The sequence below is a fragment of the Castor canadensis genome, chromosome 7, assembly GCF_047511655.1.
Source record: "Castor canadensis chromosome 7, mCasCan1.hap1v2, whole genome shotgun sequence".
NCBI lineage: Eukaryota > Metazoa > Chordata > Mammalia > Rodentia > Castoridae > Castor > Castor canadensis.
In genome coordinates, this window is record NC_133392.1 from 30,160,910 (window position 1) to 30,185,680 (window position 24,771).

Consider the following 24,771-nt stretch of genomic DNA (forward strand, 5'->3'; position numbering starts at 1 on the left):
TCAGTTATTTGACCTTCAATGTGAACTTGCAATTCCTGGAGGAAAATGTTAAATGAAAACTGAGGGCCATTACCTTTAAAACCAGAGGCAAAGTTTCTGAAAAGAAGATGATACAAAAGTTCGCTCGCTTGTTTATTAAAGGAAAATTCATTTTAAGATTTGTCATATTATCCAAAGGAAGCCATGATGTTTTCTTAAGTAACACTAAAGAGAACTGACTCTTTCCAGCATTTGTGGAATAGTTTGTAAGTGCAAGATACCCAGGGAGACTTATAAGAAGGATCAGATCCCCAACCAAAAGCAGCATGTCATATACAAGGGGTATGGCAGAGGTGCAGTGCTAACCCTAGCTAACTTTTAGGGAGCACTTACTGTGTGCAACTAAACCCTGTATGTGCGCTAACTCACACAATCCCCTCAACTCCGAGGAAAACACTATTATCTCCACTTTATAGTGCAGGAACAGACCTGCCTACGTAAGTGACAGCGAGAACCTAAGCCTAGGTAGTCTGGTTCCGGAGCAAGGTTCCTAAACACAAGGCCATTTTCTAAAGTTGCAATATGGTCAACAAGGTACAGAAGCACAGGAAAGAGATTTTGACTAGAAAGGGTTCAGGGAAGGCTTTATGGAAAGTGTCATTTGCTCTGGGTCTTCAGGTGGAGAAGGGGTCTGGGTAGAAGGAATCTCAGGGGAAGGAAGAGCTTGACAAAAAAGGAGGCAGTTTGGATACCAGCCAACTAATAACAGTAGGATCTCGTTGGGTGCGTGCGTGGGAGGAAACCTGCAGAGGAAAGCTGGATTCTGAAGGTCGCTGAGGACGAGGTTCCTCTATAACAAAGTGGGGAGCAAAACTCTCGAACTAGCAGAGTGGCCGAAAGGAATTCATGGTCATCGTCTACTTTTAATAGGATCTCCACTGCCGGCGACCAAGGCAGGCATCACACCCACTTTTCCTTCTTCGGTAAACACGCGGCGGAGATGGTCAAGGTCGCCCGCGTGGCCTCCCACTGCAAGTCCAGGTGGAGCACAAACGCCGGGTGTATTCGGCCGCCAGCCCGCCTGGTCAGGTCAGCGACAGGCACGCTGCCGGAGCTGACAGCAAGAACACCTGCTCAGCGGACACATGAAGACCAGTCCTCCGGGATTCTCGTTGGCCACCGCCCCGATGTCTCTTGAAGCCCGAAGGTCAAGAAGGCTGCCCTCTGGAGACTCCGGCCGCTTGATCTACTCCCAGCAGCCAAGGAATAAAAGCCTTCGCGATTGGACTACGCTTTGCCAATCAATTCTAGCCTCCGCCCACATCTCCGCCGGAGTAAATCTCATTGGTTGCATCCTTACCAGCACCGATAAGATTCTGTTCTTGGATTGGCTAATGGCATTCACTCCCGCCTGTCCTGTTCGTTGTCAGAAGCTCATGATTGGTTAATCATGTTGCCAAGCTCCGGACGCGTCTCGGCCATTGGAGGCCGCGGGCCTGCCCCCGCCCGCTAGGTGAAGGTGAGAGTCTCCTCCAGTTGCTGCGCACAGATCCGAGTGAACTACTTCAAGCGCGGGCTGAGAGATCTGGGTCTGTCTGTCGCTATGGCACCTCCGTCACTCTTCGCTGATGTTCCCCAGGCCCAACCCGTCTTGGTCTTTAAGCTCACCGCCGACTTCCGGGAGGATCCAGACCCCCGCAAGGTCAACCTGGGGGTGGGAGGTAAGGATGCTGTGTCCTGGAACGTGGGCAGCGTGGGAGGGGACCCAACCCTGGCTGGCGGGATTGAAGGGGGGCTGAGGCCTGGCTGGATGCTACCTGGAGAGGGGACCCTGGAAGAAAAACAGGAGCCACGAGGGCCCTGTTTAACCTGCCCATTTCACAGATGGGGATATGGAGTCCCTGAAAAGGGGAAATGCGCCCGAGATCACGAGAAAAGGAATAGCAGCCAGGACATAAAATCAGCCTCTGTGATTCCCCATCCTGTGTTCTTTACACTTCATCCTCCTAAGCAATGGGGCGGCGGGAGGGAGATGGGAAGCCTGATGGGCTTGGGGGCTCTGGCAGCTGCGAAGTGGGAAAAGAACTGTTAGCCCTAGAATTCTGGTCTGGGTTGGTAAATTCCAATTAGGAATCTTAAAACCTTATGGGGAAGACTGAGGCTTGGTTTTGTTTGCAAGCATTTAAAATTCAGCAGGTAGAGATCTGAAGTGCTTCTGAGATGGGTTAATGCTGCCTGCAGGGATCTGGGAAGATGTTTCTGGCCCTCACAGATGTGGCAGGAGCGGGTAGATGGGGTGGAATGGAGCTCACTCTCCACACATCTTTGTCTTCTCTTCTTGATTGTATTTCTTGGGCCTTGACAGCTAAGAGCCCAGGCCTGGATTTGTATTGAAAAGTCTCTGAAATCCCTTTTAGCTCCAACCTATCAGGTCATTTGGGTGTTTGAGGCTTCAAATTTTTTTGACTGGAGTTTTGCCACACACAAAGGCCAGCCAGGGAGATGAAAATGAGTAAGATGCTGTCATATGCTAGGGAACAGGCTTAAAATAAAAGAACTAGAAATCTTGGAAAGAAGAAACGGAATTATCTTGTAGCACAGGGTGACATGAAGGGGATTTAGAATCAGCATTCCTATAGAGGACATTTGTGACAAAAACAAAACTCAAACTACCAAAGCGTATGGGAGAGGGGTAAGAATCATTAAAAAGTGATGGTTTGGTGAAGCTAGGTGATGGAATGTGGGCACCAATGATATTATTCTCTTAACTTTTGTACAGGTTTGAAATTTTTTCATAATAAAGCATGAAAAAAAATAAGTCAATGCTACATTGTTTTGCCCGTGGAGGGAATGTATTGTTGTTAGCAGGTAGCAGAGTGGAAGACTGAAAGACTGTCTTGAATTAAGTTGGATTGAGCACCACTTAAGCTCTTGATTCAAATCCAATCTGGAGGCACGTGTTAGTGGCTCACGCCTGTAATCCTAGCTACTCAGGAGGCAGAGATCAGGAGGATCTCGGTTCAAAGCCAGCCCCGGCAAATAGTTCGCAAGACCCTAACTTGAAAAAGCCCTTCACAAAAATAGGGCTAGTGGAGTAGCTCGAGGTGTGGGCCCTGAATTCAAGTCCCAGAACTGAAAAAAAGAAAAAAGAAAATCCAATCTAGAACTTTCAATTATGGCCAGATATATACTGAAAAACTAATATTAGTGTCAATCTAAATATACCTTTTAAAAATCTCTTTTTATTGACTCAATGACCTTTGAACCATCTTATAGGGTTTTAGAAGGATTAAATACATTTATACTGCTTAGAACCATGACTGGCATCTCAGTAGGAGTTATAGAAGTATTACCTAATTCTGTTGTTTTCGCATTTCTTTGAGTAGGTCTCAAAAATGTTGAATAAAAAAAATGTCAGCTTAAGAACTGAGAGGTGAAATAATTTATGGCATTGATTCAGAAATAAACTGCTTATGCAGAGAAAAAGCTTTCTGCTGGGCCAGGCCAGAAGTGACTGGTCTAGAATCATATAGTCTCTAGCTTAGAAGGCCATCTCTGCTGTGATGTGTCTTTGTCGTGTTTTCCAGGAACCTGAGATACGTGAGTTATGTATGTAATCTCATTAATGCTAACAGCAACCCTGGAATGCTGTTTATTACAGTTACACAATTTGGAGCTAAAGAAGCTGAACTCTAGAGAGAAGATGCAGTTTGCTCCAGATCACATAGGCCACTAGGTAGGAAAGCTGGGATTCCACAGCCAGGTCTCTCAGGTTTCAGGGTGTCTGCTTACACCTCTGTTTAGGGGTACTTTCAGATGATCTGGGATCAGCTAGTGTACTGTAGTGGGAAGAGACAGTGGCTACAGGCCCCAAACTGTGGTCTGGTAATATAACCTTGGGAGGGTTTTTTGGCATCCTTGAGAACCAGTCTGTAAAATGAGGAGCCAGAACTGAATGACCCCTCTCTTAAGATTTGGTTCTGTCAGAAATCCAAGATTTACTAGAATGTTTGATGCTTCTGTAAAGTATGATGATAATATTATGGAACCATCCATCAGTTGACTGAGGATTAAATGAAAAATTATGTGTGAAATCTGATATGTGAATGAAAAGTGTCGTGTAGAAATGTTTTTTGCTGTGGTTATTTTTGTACTGGAGATTGAACCCAGGGCATGCTAGGTGAGTGCTCTACCAGTTGAGTCATGCCCCCAGCCCTTTTGTGTTTTGTGTTTGTTTTTGAGATAGGGTCTCAACTTTGCCTGGGGTGGCCTGAATCTTCTTGCCTCTGCCTCTTGAGTAGTTGGGATTCTAGGCATGCACCACCACATCCAGTTGTGTAAATGTTTTTGAATCATCACTGTGCCCATCTTTTTGTGGATGACAGGTGCTTAGATAAGGGTATAATTAGTGTAGAGTAGAGTAAAAGGCTTTTTCTGGCTTTTGAATGTCTCAGACTTACAAAGTAGATCTTTGTGAAGGAAATGTAATTAATTACTGACTTAGGGAAGGATGCTTTTCCCCTTCTCACCTCCAAGTTAAGTTTAAATCTAATGGAGCTCAGTCAGGTTCTCTTGACATTGGGCATTTTTACAATAAACTGCACCTATAATGTCTTTAGCTTGTTCACCCTTGCAGAGTTCCCCCGTTTTCTTCTTACTGTGTTGATCTCATTACTTTCCTTGAAGTTAAACAGAGTAGACAACCACATTTTCCACTATTAAGCACAATACTTTCCAAGCCGATTGTTTTAGTGCTTCTCAAAGCTTCAGATTGAAATTAAGGGCAGGGAAACCACAGGTCCAACCTGATGCTGCAGAAATTTCTTCAGATTCCAGTCCAGTTTTTTTCATGTACATTCAGCCTCTAACCTAGAATCTTGCTTGAATAGTTGTTGTTTTCAATGTGGTTTCTTACTGTCTTTAAATAAACTCATTTGACTATCTCTTCTTGTATTTAACCCCACTGCTACTGCCTTAATCCCATACTTCATTTTTTCCCTTCTGGATTGTTGCAGTAGCCTTTTGGTTTAGCTACCTCCCTCTGTCCTCTCCAGTTTGTTTACTGTGATGTCACACAAATGATTCTGTTAAAATGTACAACTGTCCATGTCACTGTCTTGCTTCAGTGCTTTTAGTGGTTCCCTATTAAAATGGAAGATCCTTCGAAGAGACTCCAATCCTGAGCCGCTCCCTGCTATTCCCTCTGGATCCTACTTCCAAGCCATGAATGCACAGCTTCAAAACCCGTGCACTTTCCCAGCCTCAGGGACTTTACACAGGTGTTCTTGTCTGGAATGGTGCTCTTCCCGTGTCTACCTGGTTTAGTTTGAATTTGAGATGTCCCCCGAAGGCTCATGTGTTGGCTTGGTTGCCAGTTGATGAGCCTTTGGGACATAATTGCATCCTGAGGTTCATACCTAATCAGTGGATCAATCCATTGATGGATTCATAGGCTGACATTATTTGGAGGTGATGGCAAGTAGGAGGGGCCTAGTTAGAGGAAGTAGGTCCCTGGGGGCATGCCCTGGAAAGACATCCCCTGCTCCTTCTTGCTCTGCTTCCTGGCTGCCATGAGGTGAGCAATTCTGGTCTACCATGCTCTGGCCCTCATGATACTCTGCCTCATGAACTAAAATGGAGCTGCCTGACCATGGACCGAAACCTCTGAAACTGTGAGCCAAAATAAGCCCTTCTTTTAAATTGTTTCTCTTACTGACATAAAACCTGACACACTACCTTTCAACCCTTATTCATCTTTCATACTTTATTCTCTGTAAAGGAGAATTAAAGGCTTGATACACTGTGTTTCCTGGAAAGTAGACATGGATATGTTATTTTATCGTATTCACCTCTGTAGCTTCTCCCAATTGAGGGGCTCATGGTAGATTTAATAAGTCCTTGTTTAATGAATGAATGAGAAAAAAGAGTGACTCCTAGGTCCAACAGAAAGAAGTAGTGGCTGTTTATAATGTTTGACTTCTGGCCCCAAACACCCAAGAGTAATGCAGTTGTTTCTCAGCAGGGCCGTTCAGCCAGGCATTGGGGACTATGTCCAGAACTAGACCTGAGAGAACCTGGGTAGTGAAGAAGAAAGGAGGGCTGACAAAATGGCTCAAGCAGTATAGCACCTGCCTAGCAAGTGTGAAGCCCTGAGTTCAAACCCCAATACTTCCAAAAAAAGAAAAAGACCAAGGTGAAGAAGGAAGGGGACATCTGAGTTGGCTAACTTGTCTTTTGTCACAGTGTAGACACAATCAATGCCTCTCCCCTCATCCCTACCCCCATGTATATGTATAGGATTTGTTTAGAGTTTCACAGAGTATATAATTATGGTTAAGAACAGTGATCTCCAGAGGCACCTGCACACCCATGTTTATTGCAGCACTATTCACAATAGCCAAGTTATGGAAACAGCCAAGATGCCCCACTACTGACGAATGGGTCAAGAAAATGTGGTATCTATACACAATGGAATTTTATGCAGCCATGAAGAAGAATGAAATGTTATCATTTGCTGGTAAATGGATGGAATTGGAGAACATCATTCTGAGTAAGGTTAGCCTGGCCCAAAAGACCAAAAATCATATGTTCTCCCTCATATGTGGACATAGATCAAGGGCAAACACAACAAGGGGATTGGACTTTGAGCACATGATAAAAGCGAGAGCACACAAGGGAGGGGTGAGGATAGGTAAGACACCTAAAAAATTAGCTAGCATTTGTTGCCCTTAACGCAGAGAAACTAAAGCAGATACCTTAAAAGCAACTGAGGCCAATAGGAAAAGGGGACCAGGAACTAGAGAAAAGGTTAGATCAAAAAGAATTAACCTAGAAGGTAACACACACACACTCAGGAAATTAATGTGAGTCAACTCCCTGTATAGCTATCCTTATCTCAACTAGCAAAAGCGCTTGTTCCTTCCTATTACTGCTTATACTCTCTCTTCAACAAAATTAGAGATAAGGGCGAAATAGTTTCTGCCGGGTATTGAGGGGATGGGGGGGAGGGGGAGAGTGGGTGGTAAGGGAGGGTGTGGGGGCAGGGGGGAGAAATGACCCAAGCATTGTATGCACATATGAATAATAAAACAATAAAAAAAATAAAAAAAAATGAAAATCTACTTAATAAAAATAAATCATATAATAAACAAAACAAAAAACAAACAAAAGAACAGTGATCTCTTTTTCCTTCATATCTTTTTATTTAAAATATTTATGTGTAGCAGTATCATTATATAAACATATAGCCTAATTGTATTATATAATGTATATAATATCTAAACACAGACCTGAAGTGTAGTAGGACTGGTTTTTTCTAGGAACACTCAAGCAATTACACATTTAAGTAGTGTACTTTCTACTGTATTCCAGACATGCAGTTATTGCTAAAGATTTCTAGAAATCTTTTGGAATGGCTTTCAAAGCAGGGAACCCACACAAGAGATGTGTCTTTGTGATTGTCCTCCAGGAATATCATTCAATTTATTTACCAACCCTATTTGCTGGAGATGGTATAAGTACCATTTCCAAAAATTAAATTGACTTTCAAAGGCTGAAGATTTGGCACTTTTGAGGATAGTCACAATAGAGAGATGCTGCCTGTAACAATTCCCCATGGCTGGGGACTCAACTGGTAGAACACTTGGCCTGGCAAGTGTGAAACTGAGTTCAAACCTCAATACCACCAAACAAAACACTCCAAAGGATTCCAAGAATACTTTGAACAATGGCAGCATTGTGATCAGACAGGGTGATCTGCTTCAGGGGCAGCTCTTACTCAGAAGTAGTTATTTTCATGTGTGTTTAAAGAAACTAGATCAAATCCCACTTGGTAGAGCAGGCCTTTTTGAACTCATTGAGAGGGAGTTTGTTTGGTGGCCAGGAGGTAAAACATGACTGGTTATGATAGTATGAGTTGGTAGGTTAGTGACAGTTGTCGTTCTGGAGCTCTGCCTATGTTTTTATTGTTAGCCTGATAATTTCTCAGGTTTGCAGATGTCATATTCCTGGAGGTAGTAGAGATGGCTAATAGAAGACAGACACAAAATTCAAAATGATCTTCTATTTGTTCTATAACTTTTGACCTAGTAATTTTCCAGTTAGAACTATTCCCTATGAAAACAGTAATGAATATGCAAAGAGATACAAGAGCATTTGTCACAGTGTTTATAATAGCAAGTAATTGAAAACAACATTAATAGCTTATGCATAGAAAGTAATATTCCAATATTAAAATGACTGGTTCATATATATGAAAAATGCCCACTGCATTCGTAATAAGAGATACGTAAGTTAAAAACTACCCTGAGATACCATTTGCACCTTCACACTAGCAAAAATTCACTCAGTGGCTGAGTGGCTGAGACTGGAAAAGCAGATACTCTCTCTCTACAGTGCTGGTAGGAATGTAAATTGATATAAACTCTGTGGAGGGAAATTTGGAAATATCTATCCAAGCTACCATGCACATACTTCTTAGCTAGCTGCTCCATGTTTATACCTGCATCTTACAGATATATTTGCATACATGTGCGATGATGTATGTACTAGGTGGTTCACTGAAGTATTGTTTAATAGCCAAAGATTGTTAACAGCTCAGATGTACAATAAGAGACTGGCAAAACAAAATATGGTTCATCAGTTAAGCAGCTGTGAAAAAGAACAAAGACACTCTATGCACAAATATCAAAAGATATTCAAGTGGGAAAAGCAAGGAACAAAACAGTATAGTATGTTATATACTACCAAATATAAGAAGCTGTATTTGCTTGTGTGTTCAAAGGAAATTCTGAAGGATACATAAAAAAAACTATCAATAGTTGTTATTTTTGGAGGGAGGGACTTGGGAACTAGATAAAAGAAAATAATAGGATGGGGACATGCAAATATCACCTATCAGAATAGTTAATGCTGGCAGTCATAATAGATATGTAAGTAGAAAAAAGGTATGTTGAAAATCCTATGTATAGTATGATCTATATTTTATAAAAGAGTATGTCCATAGAAAATAAAGCTCGGAAGGTTGTACAACCACATTTTCATGTCCCTTTTCTCAGAGTGCTGATTACATATTAATTATAACATTGATTATTTGCTTTCTTGGGCTTTTCTAAATTTCCACAGTTAATGTGTTGCTTGGTAAACAATAACTACCACCCTAAAATGTGATTTTCTTTTTAAGTCAGGGATTCACGTTGGGAAGAAATCAGTACAATAAAATTACTCTAAAATTTATTTCAGTCTCAGAGTCACCTGCATAGGTGTAGGATTGTTGGAGACCTACACTTTGTCACAAAGAGGCAGGTGACCCCTGTCAGGAACCCTACTCAGAGATTATTGGTTTGGGTGCAAGGCCAAAGCAGCTGCCCTCTAAAGCTGCAGCATCACCATGTAGTAGAATAGGGGAAAATCAGTGACAGGCTAAATTGAAGTGGCCTAAAAATATATTTAGTGTGGAAGAAATGCTTAGAAATGTACTATAAAGCAAGATTAAATACTATGAAATGATAATTTAGATCAATGAATGGGTAAGGCAGATTAAATGGATGAACTGTCAAAATGGTAAGCGCTGGTCTATGTCAAAATACAGAGAAAGGACAAGATGTGTTTGAAGTGGGTCCTTTGGCGATTGTGTAACCAGTTCCTGGTACAGTCATAAGCATTTGCTCCCTGTCCTGTTTTTGCTTTGTTAGGACAAGAGGAGGAGGTGGGTCTTCTGTTCCTTTCTCGCCATGTGTATGTTTGAGGGTACAGAGTTCTTGTGTAGCACCTAGACCTTTCTGGAACTCTTTGGTGACATGCAGATGGAAGAAGATTGCTGGGCCAATGACTAGAGAGACTTAGCATTCATAGGACGGTTTTTAATTTACAGAGTACTTTCTCTTCCACTCTCACTTGATCAGGCTCTGTGATATCCCAGTTCTATTTCAGCATTCTAGTTTTGGAGGTCACATATTTAACAACTGTAAGTTCCATAGGAAGAGAAGCCATGTCTGTCCTGTTTTCCCAACACCTAGCCCAGACTTGGCCCAAAGTGGGTATTCAGCAAGGGAATGCACTTCAGTTTCTGTCACTGTTCTGTTTTGTCTAGAAGGTGGTAGAATTCTCCCTGTTCCCAGTTCCACACTCTGACCTAGATGAAGCCTGAGACTCTCCTGTCTTTGTCTTTTTTTCTGTGCTCAGCCTATCGCACCGATGATTGCCAGCCCTGGGTTTTACCGGTTGTGAGAAAGGTGGAGCAGAAGATTGCTAATGATAACAGCCTCAACCATGAGTATCTGCCCATCCTGGGCCTAGCAGAGTTCCGGACCTGTGCGTCTCACCTTGCCCTTGGGGATGACAGTCCAGCTCTCAAGGAGAAGCGGGTGAGTTTGGGCAAGGGTGTGTTTTCTTTTTAGAATCTATGAAAGTATTGGCAGGCTGAGGCAGCAGGATCACAAGTTCGAGGTCACCGTAGGGTACATAGTGAGACCTTATCTCAAACAAACAAACAAAAACATCGCAACAGGAAGAAACCAGGAAAGTAAGGTCAATTTGTTTTAAAGTATTAAGAGTTTGTCTAGTAAATTCTCAGTGAATGAAAGCTTTAGTAGTGTGAGTTCAGGAGCCTGGCAGTGCAAAGAACATGCCATATGTAAGGCACAGCTTCTTCAGTTGTTCAGTTTTGTCCGGTAGATCATCAGATTTCTGCTATTGGGTTTGAAGCAGTCAGTAGAGATGCCAAGCAGATGGATTTTTTTTTTTTTTTTTTTTTTTTTTTTGGTGGCACTGGGGTTTGAACTCAGGGCCTCATACTTACAAGGCAGGCACTCTACCATTTGAGTCACTCCACCAGCCCAAGCAGATGGAATTTAATAGAATCATAAGAGACCAAGGGTCTAGACCCCTCTCTGCCCCAACTTTTGACTATAGGCAAGTCATTTACTTACTCCTTCTGGTCCCTGTATCTTTATGTCAGAAAAAGGCTAATTTGTGGCTTATGGTTCCATAAGGAGTGCTTTCTAAGTCATCATTTAAAGGGCATTTCTTGAAAAATATGCAGGATTTTATCGATACTTATTTCTGGGGAGAAGTTTCCATAGTTTTTACAAGCTTTTCAGAAGGTTTCTGGGGCCTCCAAAAGTTCAAGAGCCACTTGTGTAGGTGCTCTCTGAAGTCCCTACCAGTTCTACTGTTCTGTAATACTTCTAACCTTGACCTCAGGATCTCTCATTTAATGAGTTATGTTGCAACTAGGGACACATGGAAGAAGAACATGTTTGAAAGCAGTCACAGCAAAATAGGCTGTGTGTAGTAGGAAGTGATAGGAATTCTGAGATGAGGGAGACCCGTGAGGGCCACGGGCAGGGCTTGAACTGAGCCTTGAAGAATGTGTGAACACAGCCAGGACTCTGGCTCTCAACTCTGGCTGTATATTGTTACCATCTGGGGAGTTTGTAAACTGGACCTCATGGGCCCATGCTGAGCCAGTTAAATTAAATCTTGGAGGCATCACCCTCTCCCCTCCCTTTCACTCCCTTTCTCCTCCCTTTTCCCTCCTGCCATGGACATATTTTTAAAAAGCTCCCCAAGTGATTCCAGAGTATAGCCAGGTTTGAGAACCATGAATTACAGAATAACAGAGTGGGGGTTCCTCTTGAGTGGCGGAGTGGGGGGAGATCCAGGACAGGTGGGCACTAAGCAAGTTTAGGTTATAGAGAGACCTGCCTGAGTGGAGCTGGGGACCTGTTGGATGGATGAGGTAGGCTAATTTTGGCAGCCAGGGCAGGAGAAGCCAACTGAGGGCTTGAGCCCTTGAGAGGAGTTACACAATGAAAGTGTCATTTGAACAAGATAAACCTGACTGGATGGGTGGGTAAGGGAAGAGCAATAGTCCAGTTAGGTATTGTGCAATTGAAAACAACTACCTCATTATCCCCCAGGCCACCTTGTGCAGCCAGCAGTGCCTGAATTGAAGGGACTGTGTCTTGGAGTCATCTGAGGAATTCCTCACATGCTATTTACAACAGGCTTTCCTCTGTGTCACCTTACCCAGATGCCCTGATAAGCAGAATGGGCAGGGTAAGGTAAAGGTTGTACATGTGTATATTGGTACCTGTGTCCAGAAGCAGGGAGGCTCTCTGTAGGTCTTTGTACTCAGGTCAATGATTAGGCAAGTAATTTAACTTAGTATTTGAACAGGAGTGCTATGTGAGACAGTGACTTACCTCAAGCAACTGAAGGCATGGGGTAGAAATGTTAAGAGTATGGAGTAGGGGGTCACATGGGAAAGTTACGAAAATCCAAAGAGAGAGAGAGAGAAGAGAGGGAAAGGAGAGGAGAGGAGAGAGAGGAAAGAATTCTAATGAAGTTTGAAAGTGGGGAACTTTGGCACCTGGGTGCCTCTCTTCATAGACCCTGTAAATAAATTAGTTGGAATTCTGTTGTTGACACATGGAAACAGAGATTTCGTGCTGGAGAGATGCTTCCTCTAACACTGCATTTCTGACATGGTTGCTATGCTGGCAGATGCTCCTCTGCCTATTGACCCCTGTTTTGACCTCTGAACAATAAGACTTGGCCTGTTGCTTGTGGCCTTGACCTGGGAATGTAGCTATCCTTCTTAGTCTAGTTCATTCTGTGATGTGTTTTTGGTTGCGGAACAAATTTAAATGCCAGTCTTTATAGCAGCAAATATTTGGAGATACTTGTTTGGGGCTGGTTTAGGATACTCTGTTGGCATCTGCTTTCCCCTAGGCACCAGCTGCTCCTGAGCTCTGAGCTTTTCCTTTTTCCCTGGAAGTCCTCAGCGAGTAGCCTCAGGCTACTATCTCTTGGAGATTCTTATTATAGCTTCTTTGACCTTCTCAGGTCTAGCCTCCTCCTCACTACATTCTGCATACTGTATCTAGAAAAATCTTTCTTAGGAAAAAAAAAATTAATGGTGTCACATGTGCCCCCTTCCTGATCTATCCCCCCCCGTAGTAGCTCTCTCACTGCCTACAGAGTAAGACCAGCCTTTGTGCTTTGCATCCATTTGCTTACTCCTCCTCATCCCCTAGGTGTCTTGCCATTCTAAGAGCCTTGCTGTTTTCCAAACCCACTGGACTCTGTCATGACTCAGAGCCTTTGCTGGGCTCTACCCTCTGCTTGAAATGCCCTCCCTCACTTCTCCATCTCTCCAGTCCCTGCCTCCAAGTCCTTCCAGACCTGGTCAAGGGTCACTTGTATGCTGAATCCTTAGCTCTCAGGCAGGGTCAGTTGAAGTCCTCTGAGTTGTCATGGACAAGCTGTTCGCAGTACTTGCTGTGTTTATTATAAGGTCTAATTTTATAAGACTTTCTCTCCTAGAAGTCCATGACTTCCCAGGTAGGAATCATGGCTTGCTTTTTTACCTTGCAGATGTTCAGCATTTAGCTCCAATCTTGGGACCTCTGGGATTCCTGGGTGTTCATCATTCATTTACTCAGCAAATGCTTGTTAGGAGGGCCAGGCATGGTGTGGGATGTTAGAGCCCAGCAGTGACCAAACACACAGAAGCCCCTGGCCCTGCTCTCCGTTTTGTGGAGACAGACTAAATGACTAAAATTCATTTTTTAAGTAAAAATTATATAGCATATTAAAGATGCTATAATATATAAAAAGTAAAGCAGGAGGAGGTATGTTAGGAGGGCAGTGGGTGGGAGGGAGGGTGGAGTCAGTTTTAACTAAAATGGTCAGGGTAGAAATAGAAACGCTTATTCAACCAGAATTTGAAGATGAGGCACAAATGAAAGAATGAATGAACCAGAAAGCAAACAATAATTGTGTCTTTGATTATTTTTCTCAAGGTTTAACACTACCAGGTCCCGCACTCATTTCAAGATGACTTATTTTCTTGGCTACTCACTGCTTATTATGTTTCCATGTTCAGACATTAGGATCCAAACAAAATATTCATTTTTCATCTCTCATGTAGTAATGTTTCAGGTTCTGAAATTACTAAGCTGTTGTAGGGCTCATGGACCACAGCTCCTTGCCACGTAATGATGCCTCAGTTTGTTGCTTTGACCATTGCCTCTAGGAGTCTTGGGCTTTTGCTATGGCCCAGGTCCTTTCCGCATGTTCTTTCTTCAGACAGTTCAGCACATTTGTAGTACCATGTGTAATATTTTGTGAGAGTTGCTATGGCACCCAGGTGAAGGCAGTGTGACCCTGGCCCCAAGCAGCTCCTGGGCAGCTCTCTTGCTCCTCACTGTGACGTCATAACATCAGCAAATTGTGATCTGAAATCAGGTTCTAGAGTCCAGCAATTATATACTGACATATGTAGTAGTTATTCAGGCTGCCTTGTCTGGCTTCATACCAACTCTAACTGGATCTCCCTTGTTTTAGATAACCCTGTTTACCTTGAGAAGTCTGGACTTGTTTTCTTTGATATTGATGATTTTCCTTTATGTTAAGTATAGGACTTTCTTGGACCCTAGGTAATTTGCTAAAAATCAGTTGCCAGAATGACCAAATTGCTACATTACTGATTCATCCAAAACTTGTTTCTGTTAATTGCTGATATTTTGAGTAACCAAAGCCATCTAGATTTAATATACTTTTAGGGAATGACACTTCCTTGAAACTTTGATAATATGTGACACAGATGTTATGGATTCCTACGAAGGTGTAGTTCATGTTAGGGAAGTTAGTTTACCTTTTTCAGACACATTTCCCATCTCGTTTGCTGATTTCCTGACTCCAATGAATTTGCTTTCTGGAGTGGGACCAAGGGTAGGGTTAAAAATTAGAAGTTTGGTCTCTCCCTTTTTTCTACTCTTTTTCCTTTGGCATGTTTTGGCATCAATATTAGGTTAGATTTTTAACAACAATTTATGAAGCTTTTTTTCTCTATCTAGGAAGATTTTTTTACCTTTTTGTTATGGAAAATTTCAAATCTACATTAAAAAAAAGAAAATAATATAATAAATGTGTCCATCACCTAGCTTCAGCAACATCTGTATACATCAGTCTTATGTGAGATTGAACCACTGACAAACCTGGTTTATTTTATAGCAAATCCCAGATATCTGAATAGGTTTTAAAAATTATTGTAAAATTTTACAAATAACACTTGAACATATTCTTATTTTTTTTAATAAAAAACAATTTATAGATTAGGTCAAAATTCCTTCGACCACTATTTCTACATCCTGGCTCCCTCCCTCTACCCTGCCAAGAGTGGCCAAAGAGTTATTCTGAAGCCTTGTTAGAATTTTGAATCGTGCAGAAGCAAAACCCAAGACAGATGGGCAAAATGACACAGGCAGGACATGGTGACCACATCCAGAGTGGGAAGACCTAGGTTTATGCCTAGCCCTGCCACTTAACAGCTGTGTATCTTTTGGCAAACTACTTCTCTGGCTCAATTTCCTCATGTGTCAGTTGGGATATAGAACCTACAGGGTATGTGAGGATCAAATGAAAGTGATGTGAAACCATTTTGTAAATGGTAAAACAGGACTTTTCTTTTATAGGGGTGGTACTGGAGATTGTACTCAGGACCTTGTGCTTGTTAGGCAGGTGCTCTGCTGTTTGAGTCACGTTCGCAGTCCAAACACAGGACTTTTATTTATTGCCCATATTAGGTTACTTTAAGGTGAGAAGCTAGGGAAGGGAAAGCAGCATCTGCATATCACCTTTGTTTTGTTAGATCATATTTCTAAATATTTGTAAGCCGAGTTCTGGAGATGAGAAGCAGTACCACAGGCTATGTCAAAGGCCAACTATAAACACTGTTTTCCAGGCTTCTTCTGGAGGGAAGTCTTGATCTTGGGATAGGTGCTGAAGAGATGGGTTTGCCTGTCATGGCACACATGGACATGACCTAGGTCCATCTTCTACCACTGTGTTCAGATGGGCAGCTCCCCCTGGAGTCAAAGCTGTAGGATTGAAGACCTGGCCCTCCTGCTCAGTGGCTGGTGACTTTGAACACAGTGTTCTATCTCTCTCAGACTCAGTTTCCTCATTTGTAAACATATTAGGACCTTTGTCATGAAGTTGTTGAGGGGCTTTGATGAAATAATACAAATGTACAGAGCGAGTACAAAGTAAACACTTGTTATTTTTGCCAGTATTATCTGATCTCACCGTTATGAACCTGTGACCCTGTATTCTCTTTCAGGTAGGAGGTGTACAGTGTTTGGGGGGAACGGGTGCACTTCGAATTGGAGCCGAGTTCTTAGCGCGATGGTACAATGGAACGAACAACACGAACACTCCCATCTATGTATCCTCTCCGACCTGGGGTGAGTCTTTTAGCTGTGGAGAGAGGAAGCAGAAAGCCAGAGAGGATATCTTCATGAGGCTTGTTGGTCATACAGCAAATGTAATCAAGGTCCCCAAGAGCTGACTCTGGGAGTACCCTGAGCAGTGGGTTATGGCCATGTATGAGAAAAAGTCAAATGAGAACACTTTTTTCCCAAGATCCTTGATAAACTCATATTTTAGTCCATGTTGACTCCCCAGAGGAAGCATAAAACATAGACCCAGGAAGTACCACTGTAGTAGGATGTAAGTTTGGCATTAATGTAACTGGTTGAACTTGTTCTTGATATAATTATTTGTCCTAACCTCTACGCCTCGGTTACGCCCAGTGGACCTTGAGCTTGAGGGCCCTGCAAGCTGACTTTATCCTTTCTAGTTATGCCTCCCAGTGCCTGTGAAAGCTCTTAACATTTTATCCCTTTGCTTGCAGAGAACCATAATGCTGTATTTACTGCTGCTGGCTTTAAAGACATTCGGACCTATCACTATTGGGATGCAAAGAAGAGAGGCCTTGACCTCCAGGGTTTCCTGAATGATCTGGAGGTAGGTGGTTTAGAAGGAAAAGTAAAGAGGAACAGCAGGGAGTCTTTGGATCATCTGACAAGTGAGAGTTTGAAACATCATCCCAAAACCAGATAGTGGTTTCAGATACTCTGAAATGGTGTGTAAGACAGGGATTGCACAAAAGGCAGATATGACAGACTGCTAAGAACACACTATGCCTTCATTGCTGATCTGTACTCTGCTGTGTCCCCCAATGTCACCACTGTGTCAGTTGACATAGCTTCTTCTCCTCAGAATGCTCCTGAGCTCTCCATCTTTGTCCTCCACGCCTGTGCACACAACCCAACAGGGACCGACCCGACTCCAGAGCAGTGGAAACAGATTGCTTCCGTCATGAAGGTAACTCCTCTTCAGAGCATCTCTGACCAATAGTATGTCAATGTGTTCAAAAGCAAAACCCTTTGCTGAAGAATTTGGAAAATGGAGAAGAATCCAAAGAAGAAAATAAATAAACTATAAATATTAACTATAAAGACATTGTTAGTATTTTGGTAGATGGTGTGTCACACACAGTCAGGCTGCGTGTGGGCATGCGTGTGTGTATTTGTGTGTGTAGTTTTTTAAACATATTTATTTATAAGGATCATTTTGTTTATAGTGTTTTTTAACACACTTTGTTTTGCTTGAACTTCTTTATATATGTGGTGTTTAATGTTTTGTATAGATACTTTATATCTCTTTTTTATTAGAGACTGGGTAAATCAGCTAATGGACATGTAGGTTTATTTCAGATTTCTTGATCTTATGAATAATCTTGTATTAAAACTTTTTATGTCTGTGGGATAACTTTCTAACTGAAATTGAAGTTTCTAGCTCAAAATGCATTTATTTTCCACTTAGGCAGAGAGGAATAGTTTTTTACACTGGGTATGGTGCCATAGTGAACAAAGCAGACGTGGTCCCTACCCTGAAAGAACACAGCCTATTTGAGGAGAGTGGGGAGTACTGGGGCGGTTAGGATACGATGAAATGCTGTGTTAATGGGTTCTTAGTGTTACATAGCCTGGACTTTGGGGAGTGTGTGTGTGTGTGTGTGTGTGTGTGTGTGTGTGTGTGTGACAGGGTGTTTGTGGGTTCTGGTGGTGGCAGAAGCCTGCCTGCTAGAGTGATTTCCATGTCTTGTAAGAAGGGGAGGAGTTCAGAATGCCTTGGCAGGTGGAGGCTGGCAGAGGAAGAGGGCAGGCATGGATCATGGTCCATTTAAGGAAATGAAGGTCATTCTTGTTCTGAGGGAGTTGTGGGTATGTGAGTGACACAGCTAGAAAGCAAATAGGGCTGGGCCCTATGTCGAACCATTGGACTTCATTCTCATGGCAGCAGTGAGCCACTGAAATCTGTGATGACAGGGAGTGGACGTGCATTGTCTTCAGGTCACTCTGATTATGCAGCAGGGAATGAATCAGGGAGGCAAGACTGGACAAGCTGGGAGAGCAGTTAGGAGGTTGTTGCCAGTGTCCAAGTAGGAGTTGGTGGTGACCTGAATGAAGCAGGTGGCAGTGGGGAAAGTGACATGCAAACAAGTCCTAGAGCTCCCAAGAGACAGGATTGACAGGACTTAGGTATGATTGCATGTGGGGAAGGAGCTGCAGAGCCAGAGTTAAAAGTACCCCTGGTCTCTGGCTTTGGACAGTTTCAGGGAGAGAAGTGCTGTCCACTCAGTGCATGCCCAGAAGCAGAAACAGACTCTGAAGGGGGAGCTCTTTGAGGAGATGAATGCAACAAGAATAGAGAACTCAGCCTTGTTCATCTGAGTACCTGGTAAAGTAGACCTGGGGATGCTGTGCCTCATTCAACTAATATATCACACCAGTAGTTCGCACAGAACAATCTACTAACACAGGGCAATCCCTTCTGACCTCAAAAATAAGTCCACTGACAAAGCTGCATCTTGACACCCTAGGACAGTATTCTGTTAAAAAGTAAGGTTTACTGAAATTATTATGTTTGTAGGTTGGTATTTAGCTGAATAGAGAATCAGATGTAAAGTGGTAGCTGGTTGAGTGCACATAGATGAGAAATAGGAGAAAGATTTAGTGGTAGAAATTCCTTCTAAATATCAACTGGGGAAGGAAGAGCCAGTCTGAGTTTGGTTCCAGAAGGATTTCTTGTACTGACTTGCCTTCCTTCCTTGCAGCGCCGCTTTCTGTTCCCCTTCTTTGACTCAGCCTATCAGGGCTTCGCATCTGGAGATCTAGACAAAGACGCCTGGGCCATTCGCTATTTTGTGTCTGAAGGCTTTGAGTTCTTCTGTGCTCAGTCCTTCTCCAAGAACTTCGGGCTCTATAGTGAGTGCTCTCCAAAGTTGTGGCCCTGCCTCTTTCCTACTCTGCCATTAGCAGCTAAACCTGATTCTTGCCCTCTCTTTAGATGAGCGAGTTGGGAATCTGACCGTGGTTGGAAAAGAATCTGAGGGCATCCTGCGGGTCCTTTCCCAGATGGAGAAGATTGTGCGAATTACTTGGTCCAATCCCCCCGCCCAGGGAGCACGAATCGTGGCCTCCGTCCTCTCTAACCCTGAGCTCTTTAAGGAGTGGTAAGGAGCTTAAAGCTTGATGGGTGAGGGGTGGGAATGCAGAACTGTAATTGTCCCATTACATCCAGCTAGGGTCTCTTCCTTTCATTTTAGCAGGAGCAGGACACAATTGCTTTAATCTCTTTGGATCTCAGATATTTCTGAGATGGGGCTCATGCCTACCTCATAATGTGCTTAGCATAGCAGCTAGAACAGAGGAGGAAGGAGTCAGTGAATGGTAACTCCCACCTCTCAACCTTCTAATCCCTAAAGTTGGAAAACACATAGGAAGATATTCCTGACAGAATAGAATATCCACCAGTATGACAATTTTTGGGTTCTTCCTTCTTGTCTCTAATTTATTTACAGTAATCTCCCCTTACCTCCCTTTATTTGTACCAAGACCTCTTGTGGATTCCTGAAACCACAGATATAGCACCAAACCCTACCTATACTATTTTTTCCTATTCATAAATACCTATTAAAAATTGGATTTATAAATTAGGTATAGTAAGAGGTAAACAATACTAACAACAAAACAGAAAATTATACTAATAGCCTATAATAAGCTATTTAAAACTAATGAATTGTTTATTTCTGAAACTTTCCATTTAATATTTTCAGACCATGGTTGACCCCGGGTAATGGAAGCCATAGGAAGTAAAACTGTGGATAAGAGGATATATGTGAAAAAATTAATTTAGAGCAGATTAATTTTATCTTAATTTAGAACAGAGTAATTTTCCTGTACTAGCTAAATCTATAATCTCTGTTTAATAAGGCCTGATAGAATATATTATCCCATCTATACGAGCACTTCATGAAACCTGAGTGGAAATGTCAGTAGTATTTCAGCTGGCATACCTAAGAGTACCAGTTGACCCTTGTCAATAAGTGTAGTCCTTGCCTTCTGCCCGCTAAATCTATCTCTCTGCTCTGTTCATTCACCTGTCTGGGCGTCCATGTACTGTAATAGACAGGTTGTGATCCTATTTTGTCTTGCAGTTAAATTACAGTTTTTAAACCTACATGTTTTCGTAAACTCTGTCTCCTGTCTGAACTGGTATTTATATGACTGTCTATGCCTCAGGACAGGTAACGTGAAGACAATGGCCGACCGGATTCTGACCATGAGAGCTGAACTCAGGGCACGATTAGAAGCCCTCAATACCCCTGGGACCTGGTCTCACATCACTGAACAGATTGGCATGTTCAGCTTCACTGGGTTGAACCGTAAGTGGCCCCCATGCCCTTGAGCACGCGTGCAGAGACATAGCACTTTCCTCCGTCACTGGTCATAAGCTCACCAACATCAGCTGTTGCTTAATTGGTTTCCATTACTTTGGACCAGAACAAGTGATGTTTGCTCATTCTCTCCTGAGCCCTTTATATCTCAAGAGCATTGTTGTGGTCTGCCCTACTGATCCTTAACTAAGATATTTTCATCTTTGTGGGCTAGGGAGTGGCTCAGAGCCAGCTGGGAGTAACAGGATTTGTAGCTTAGAACCCTGGCTTATGAATGATCTCTCATAAGGCACATTGTCAGGTACCTTCTAGCTTTACCATAATCCTATGTAAAGATTATATATGATTATCAGGGACTGAATTTCTTAACAGTTCTTTCCTAGTCTTTAGGTATTGTCCTCAAAAATATGTTACAAAGTTATCTCTCCATAAATAAGAATTTAAATAGGTAGTTGGAATGAAAAGCTGATTGAAAATCTACTGGGCAGCCTTACAGGCTTTTGGTTTGCTGTCAGCAGGGCATGTCAGTGATCAGCGGTCCCTTCTGATGATAGAGAATCTGTTTAATAATTCCTGAGCACCTGCTAGCTACACCACTGTTAGCATGGTGCATTGCCCACTCACTTGCCTGTCTGAGTGGCTCTCCGGAGGGTTGTGCACTGGCTTGGGTTGTAGGTGGAATCCTGGGGGCTCTGAGATGTGTTATAACTGGGGCCATCAAAGAGTTAGTTTGAAATGGGCTCAGAAAAAACAAAGGAAATAAATATAAAGAGGTGATAAGTGATAAGGGTCATTTTGCAGACACCTCAAAATTCTTTGGGGTAAAATGAGGTCACCCAAGAAAGTAAAGGAGGACTGGAGATGAGACTCAAGTGGTAGAGCACTTGCCTAGCTCAGTTAACTGAAGGTGTCTTCATGACTGTGGAATGGAGAATTCATTTACTTGAATAAAAAAAATTATTATACAGTTGTAAAAATATTAAGTGTAATGGAAATTGATCTTTAGTAGTCATACTCTTAATAGCTCACAAGGTGGGGATGACACTCTAGAAAAAAGCCTTATTACCCCACCATCCAGAGTAGGGAATTAGTTTTATTATGAATTAAAAAGTGATAAGAATACATCTGTGCTTATAACACTAAAGTTATATTCTTAGCACTCGACATCATTTACCTTTTATATAAAGTTTTTTCCCCATAATTTTATTAGGAAAACATACAGAAAAGTTGGAGGAATTGTACAGTGAGCCCATGTCCCCACCATCTAGTTTCTGTAATTCTCATGTTACAGCACTTCCTTTGTCATCCTTTATGTATCAGATGGGGGCTTTTAACCTGGAGTCCACTGCTACACTTTAGGAGCTCTGTGAAGCTTATGTGCGTACTAGCCTTTTTCTAGGGAAAGAGTTTATGACTTTTATTAATGTCTCAAACTGTAACACTCCCTCCCTCCCAAAAGCAGAGAAGCGTTTCTCTCTCTCTGTCTTTTTTTTTGGGGCGGGGGGTGGCGATACTGAGGTTTAAACTCAGGGCTTCATGCTTGCCAGGCAGGCGCTCTGCCGCTTGAGTCATTCCTCCAGTTCTTTTTGCTCTGGTTATTTTGGAGATAGGGTCTCACTTTTGCCCAGGCCATCCTGAACTGCAGTCCTCCTATTTTAAGCTTTCCACTGCAGCTGGGTATGATAGCCACATGCCACCATGCCCAGCTTTTTTTCTGTTGAGATAGGAGGGATTGTACAAACTCTTCTGCCTGGCCTGGCCTCCAGCCACAATCCTACTGATCTCAGCCTCCCAAGTAGCTAGGCTTACAGACTGAGCCACTGGTGCCCAATGAGAAGTCTCTTATTAAAAAAACAAAACTAAATCAGGATGGGAGCCCTGTAACAGTGAGTCCCTCTGGGCTTTTACAAACAGTGGTGTGCCTGTAGCTCTGGTAGCTGTGAAGTTGGCTTTATCTCCCTGGATGACTGTCATTCACACAGTTAAACCTGGTCAGGGTAACTTCTGGAAGCTTACTTTGTTTGTTTGGAAGGACACGTGGCAGTGCTGAGACCAGAGTCCAGGTTTGCTGCTTCCAGGGAAAAGCGGTGCAGAAACATGGTGAAAAGTCACCTAGGCTTAAAGTCACACATCCACTACTGACCAGCTGTGTGACCTTGGCATGATCTTTTAACTTTTCCAGGCCCCGTCTATAAAATGGGTATGGTAAGGTTATTCCCAAGAATAGTAGAGTCGAAGTGCTTCGAGCACTGCCTGGCATGTAGTGTTTGCCTTTGATTATTATGATTTTGTTATTATTCCAAATTCCCTTCGGAGATGGTCTTCTGGGTGCTAATTAGGCAAAAATTTGCTAGAATTCTATCATGGATTTGCCATAAGGCAAAACTACTCTAGAGATTGTGGCATCAAGGAAGTACAAGCAGCCCTTTCCTGTTTCATATGTGGTATTGACATGGAGCCCCTCTCCTGTATATGAGGGAAGGGCTGAGAAGTGAATGAAGATCTGTGGAGTTTTTTGGACTATTGGTTTGTTCACACAGCATTTATCAGGTACCTTACGCTGGGATATTGTCATTGTACTGCAAAAATGAAATGTCAAAAGGAGGTTGCCTCTAGGTGCTCAGGAAAAGCAAACAGGTTAGAGAAGAGATAAAGGGAGGACTCTACAACCAGTGTTTCCTATCAGTGGAATGTTCTGATGTCTGGTGGTTATTTTCAGTTGATGGGGTGTCTTGAATGTAAGATTTGCTTGGGGGTGGTCCAGGTTAAAATGCTTGTCAGTATTAGTCATATTGTACTTCTTGAGAATTAGAACGCTAGCTACTAAGAGTTCTTTCCAGAATCCAAGTGAGCATATTCTTCTGTTTTTCAGTTGGACCAAGTAGCTCCTTTTGCCTTGCTTCTCTGTGTTAGGGATCCCTGCTTCTCTGATTCTGTCTTCTTTTGATTTTCAACAGCCAAACAAGTGGAATACCTGGTCAATGAAAAGCACATCTACCTGCTGCCAAATGGTCGGATCAACATGTGTGGCTTAACCACCAAGAACATAGATTATGTGGCTAACTCCATCCATGAAGCAGTCATCAAAATCCAGTGAGGAACCACCATCCAGACCACACCACCAAAGCAGTTCTCTGTCACCTGTGTTCCCTGCCTGCACAAACCTAATTGTACATGTGATGGATGAGAGACAACTGAAGGACTAGAAGCTGCCCTGCCAAGGTGGGCTCTGTTTAAGTTGGCCCCACATGAAGAGAACATCCCTTGAAATGAATTGGGAGCCTAGGATTTTAGAGGCTTTTGGAAGCCAGAGCAAATCAAGGTTTTTATTTAAGAATAAACAAATATTTTGATCATAAGATGTAGGTGCCTCGCCCCCCTTGCTAGAAATGGGAGTGCTGCCCACGTTGCTTACATGCTTTTGCGTGTTGCTGGACACTGCATGAAGTCTAGTCCCAAAGACCAAGTTGGCTAAAGAAGCCAAGTGTGACTATGGGTGTTGGCTGTGGCATTAAACTCATCATCTCCACCCAGAGTGTCTTGTCTCCTGCTCTTTTTGCATGGTTGTGTCCCTAGCATGAAGCTTTAGTTCTTAAGAGTGACTGCAATAAGAAATATTTATATTGTCATACACACATGCACAAACATACAGATACACATATTTAAATAAAAAGTTTCATGAAACAGTACTTACTCTTGTGATGTATAGTGCATTCTGATTTTTTCTAGTCTATTGTGTTCAATTTCACTTAAAAAATAAAAGTGCTGATCAAGACCTGTGGAAATGATTTTTTGATCCACTAATGGGCCATGACCCACAGTTTAAAGTGAAGGCTTCAGAGGGATTCTGTAGTGGCCAAAGAAAAAAACTAAACGTATTTTTGAAATACAACTCTTTAGTGAAAGCACTGTACTGAGGCTGTAAATTTTGTAGGCTTGTCATTGAGAGGCCACAGGTCTAATATTTCTTATGATGCTGGACTTCACATACTCATAGCAAGGACAACGTCATTCAGGGAGATTCTAGAATACCAGTCCTCCCCAGTGCAGTTGGAGGACCTTCCAGTCTATTGAGACAAGTGATCTACACTTAAGTGTAGATCAGTTTCCAGAGAGTCCCAGGGACTCTCCAAATGGTAGGTTTGTAGAATTTGTTGCTACTTGGGAGTTTCAAAAAATATTGCAAGTTAACAGGATCC

At 42.6% G+C, this 24,771-nt stretch overlaps 1 protein-coding gene across 1 annotated transcript; it reads left to right on the forward strand.

Annotated features, from left to right (window-relative positions):
- The first annotated feature begins 1,481 nt into the window (after nucleotides 1-1,481).
- On the forward strand, nucleotides 1,482-24,347 carry Got1 (glutamic-oxaloacetic transaminase 1). The gene is made up of 9 exons (XM_020181192.2): nucleotides 1,482-1,700; nucleotides 10,162-10,343; nucleotides 16,109-16,232; nucleotides 16,682-16,794; nucleotides 17,050-17,154; nucleotides 18,950-19,100; nucleotides 19,183-19,348; nucleotides 20,418-20,560; nucleotides 23,530-24,347. Exons 1-9 carry the CDS (start codon nucleotides 1,583-1,585, stop codon nucleotides 23,667-23,669), a joined length of 1,242 nt encoding a protein of 413 aa, XP_020036781.1. The 5' UTR covers nucleotides 1,482-1,582; the 3' UTR covers nucleotides 23,670-24,347.
- The last annotated feature ends 424 nt before the right edge of the window (nucleotides 24,348-24,771 follow it).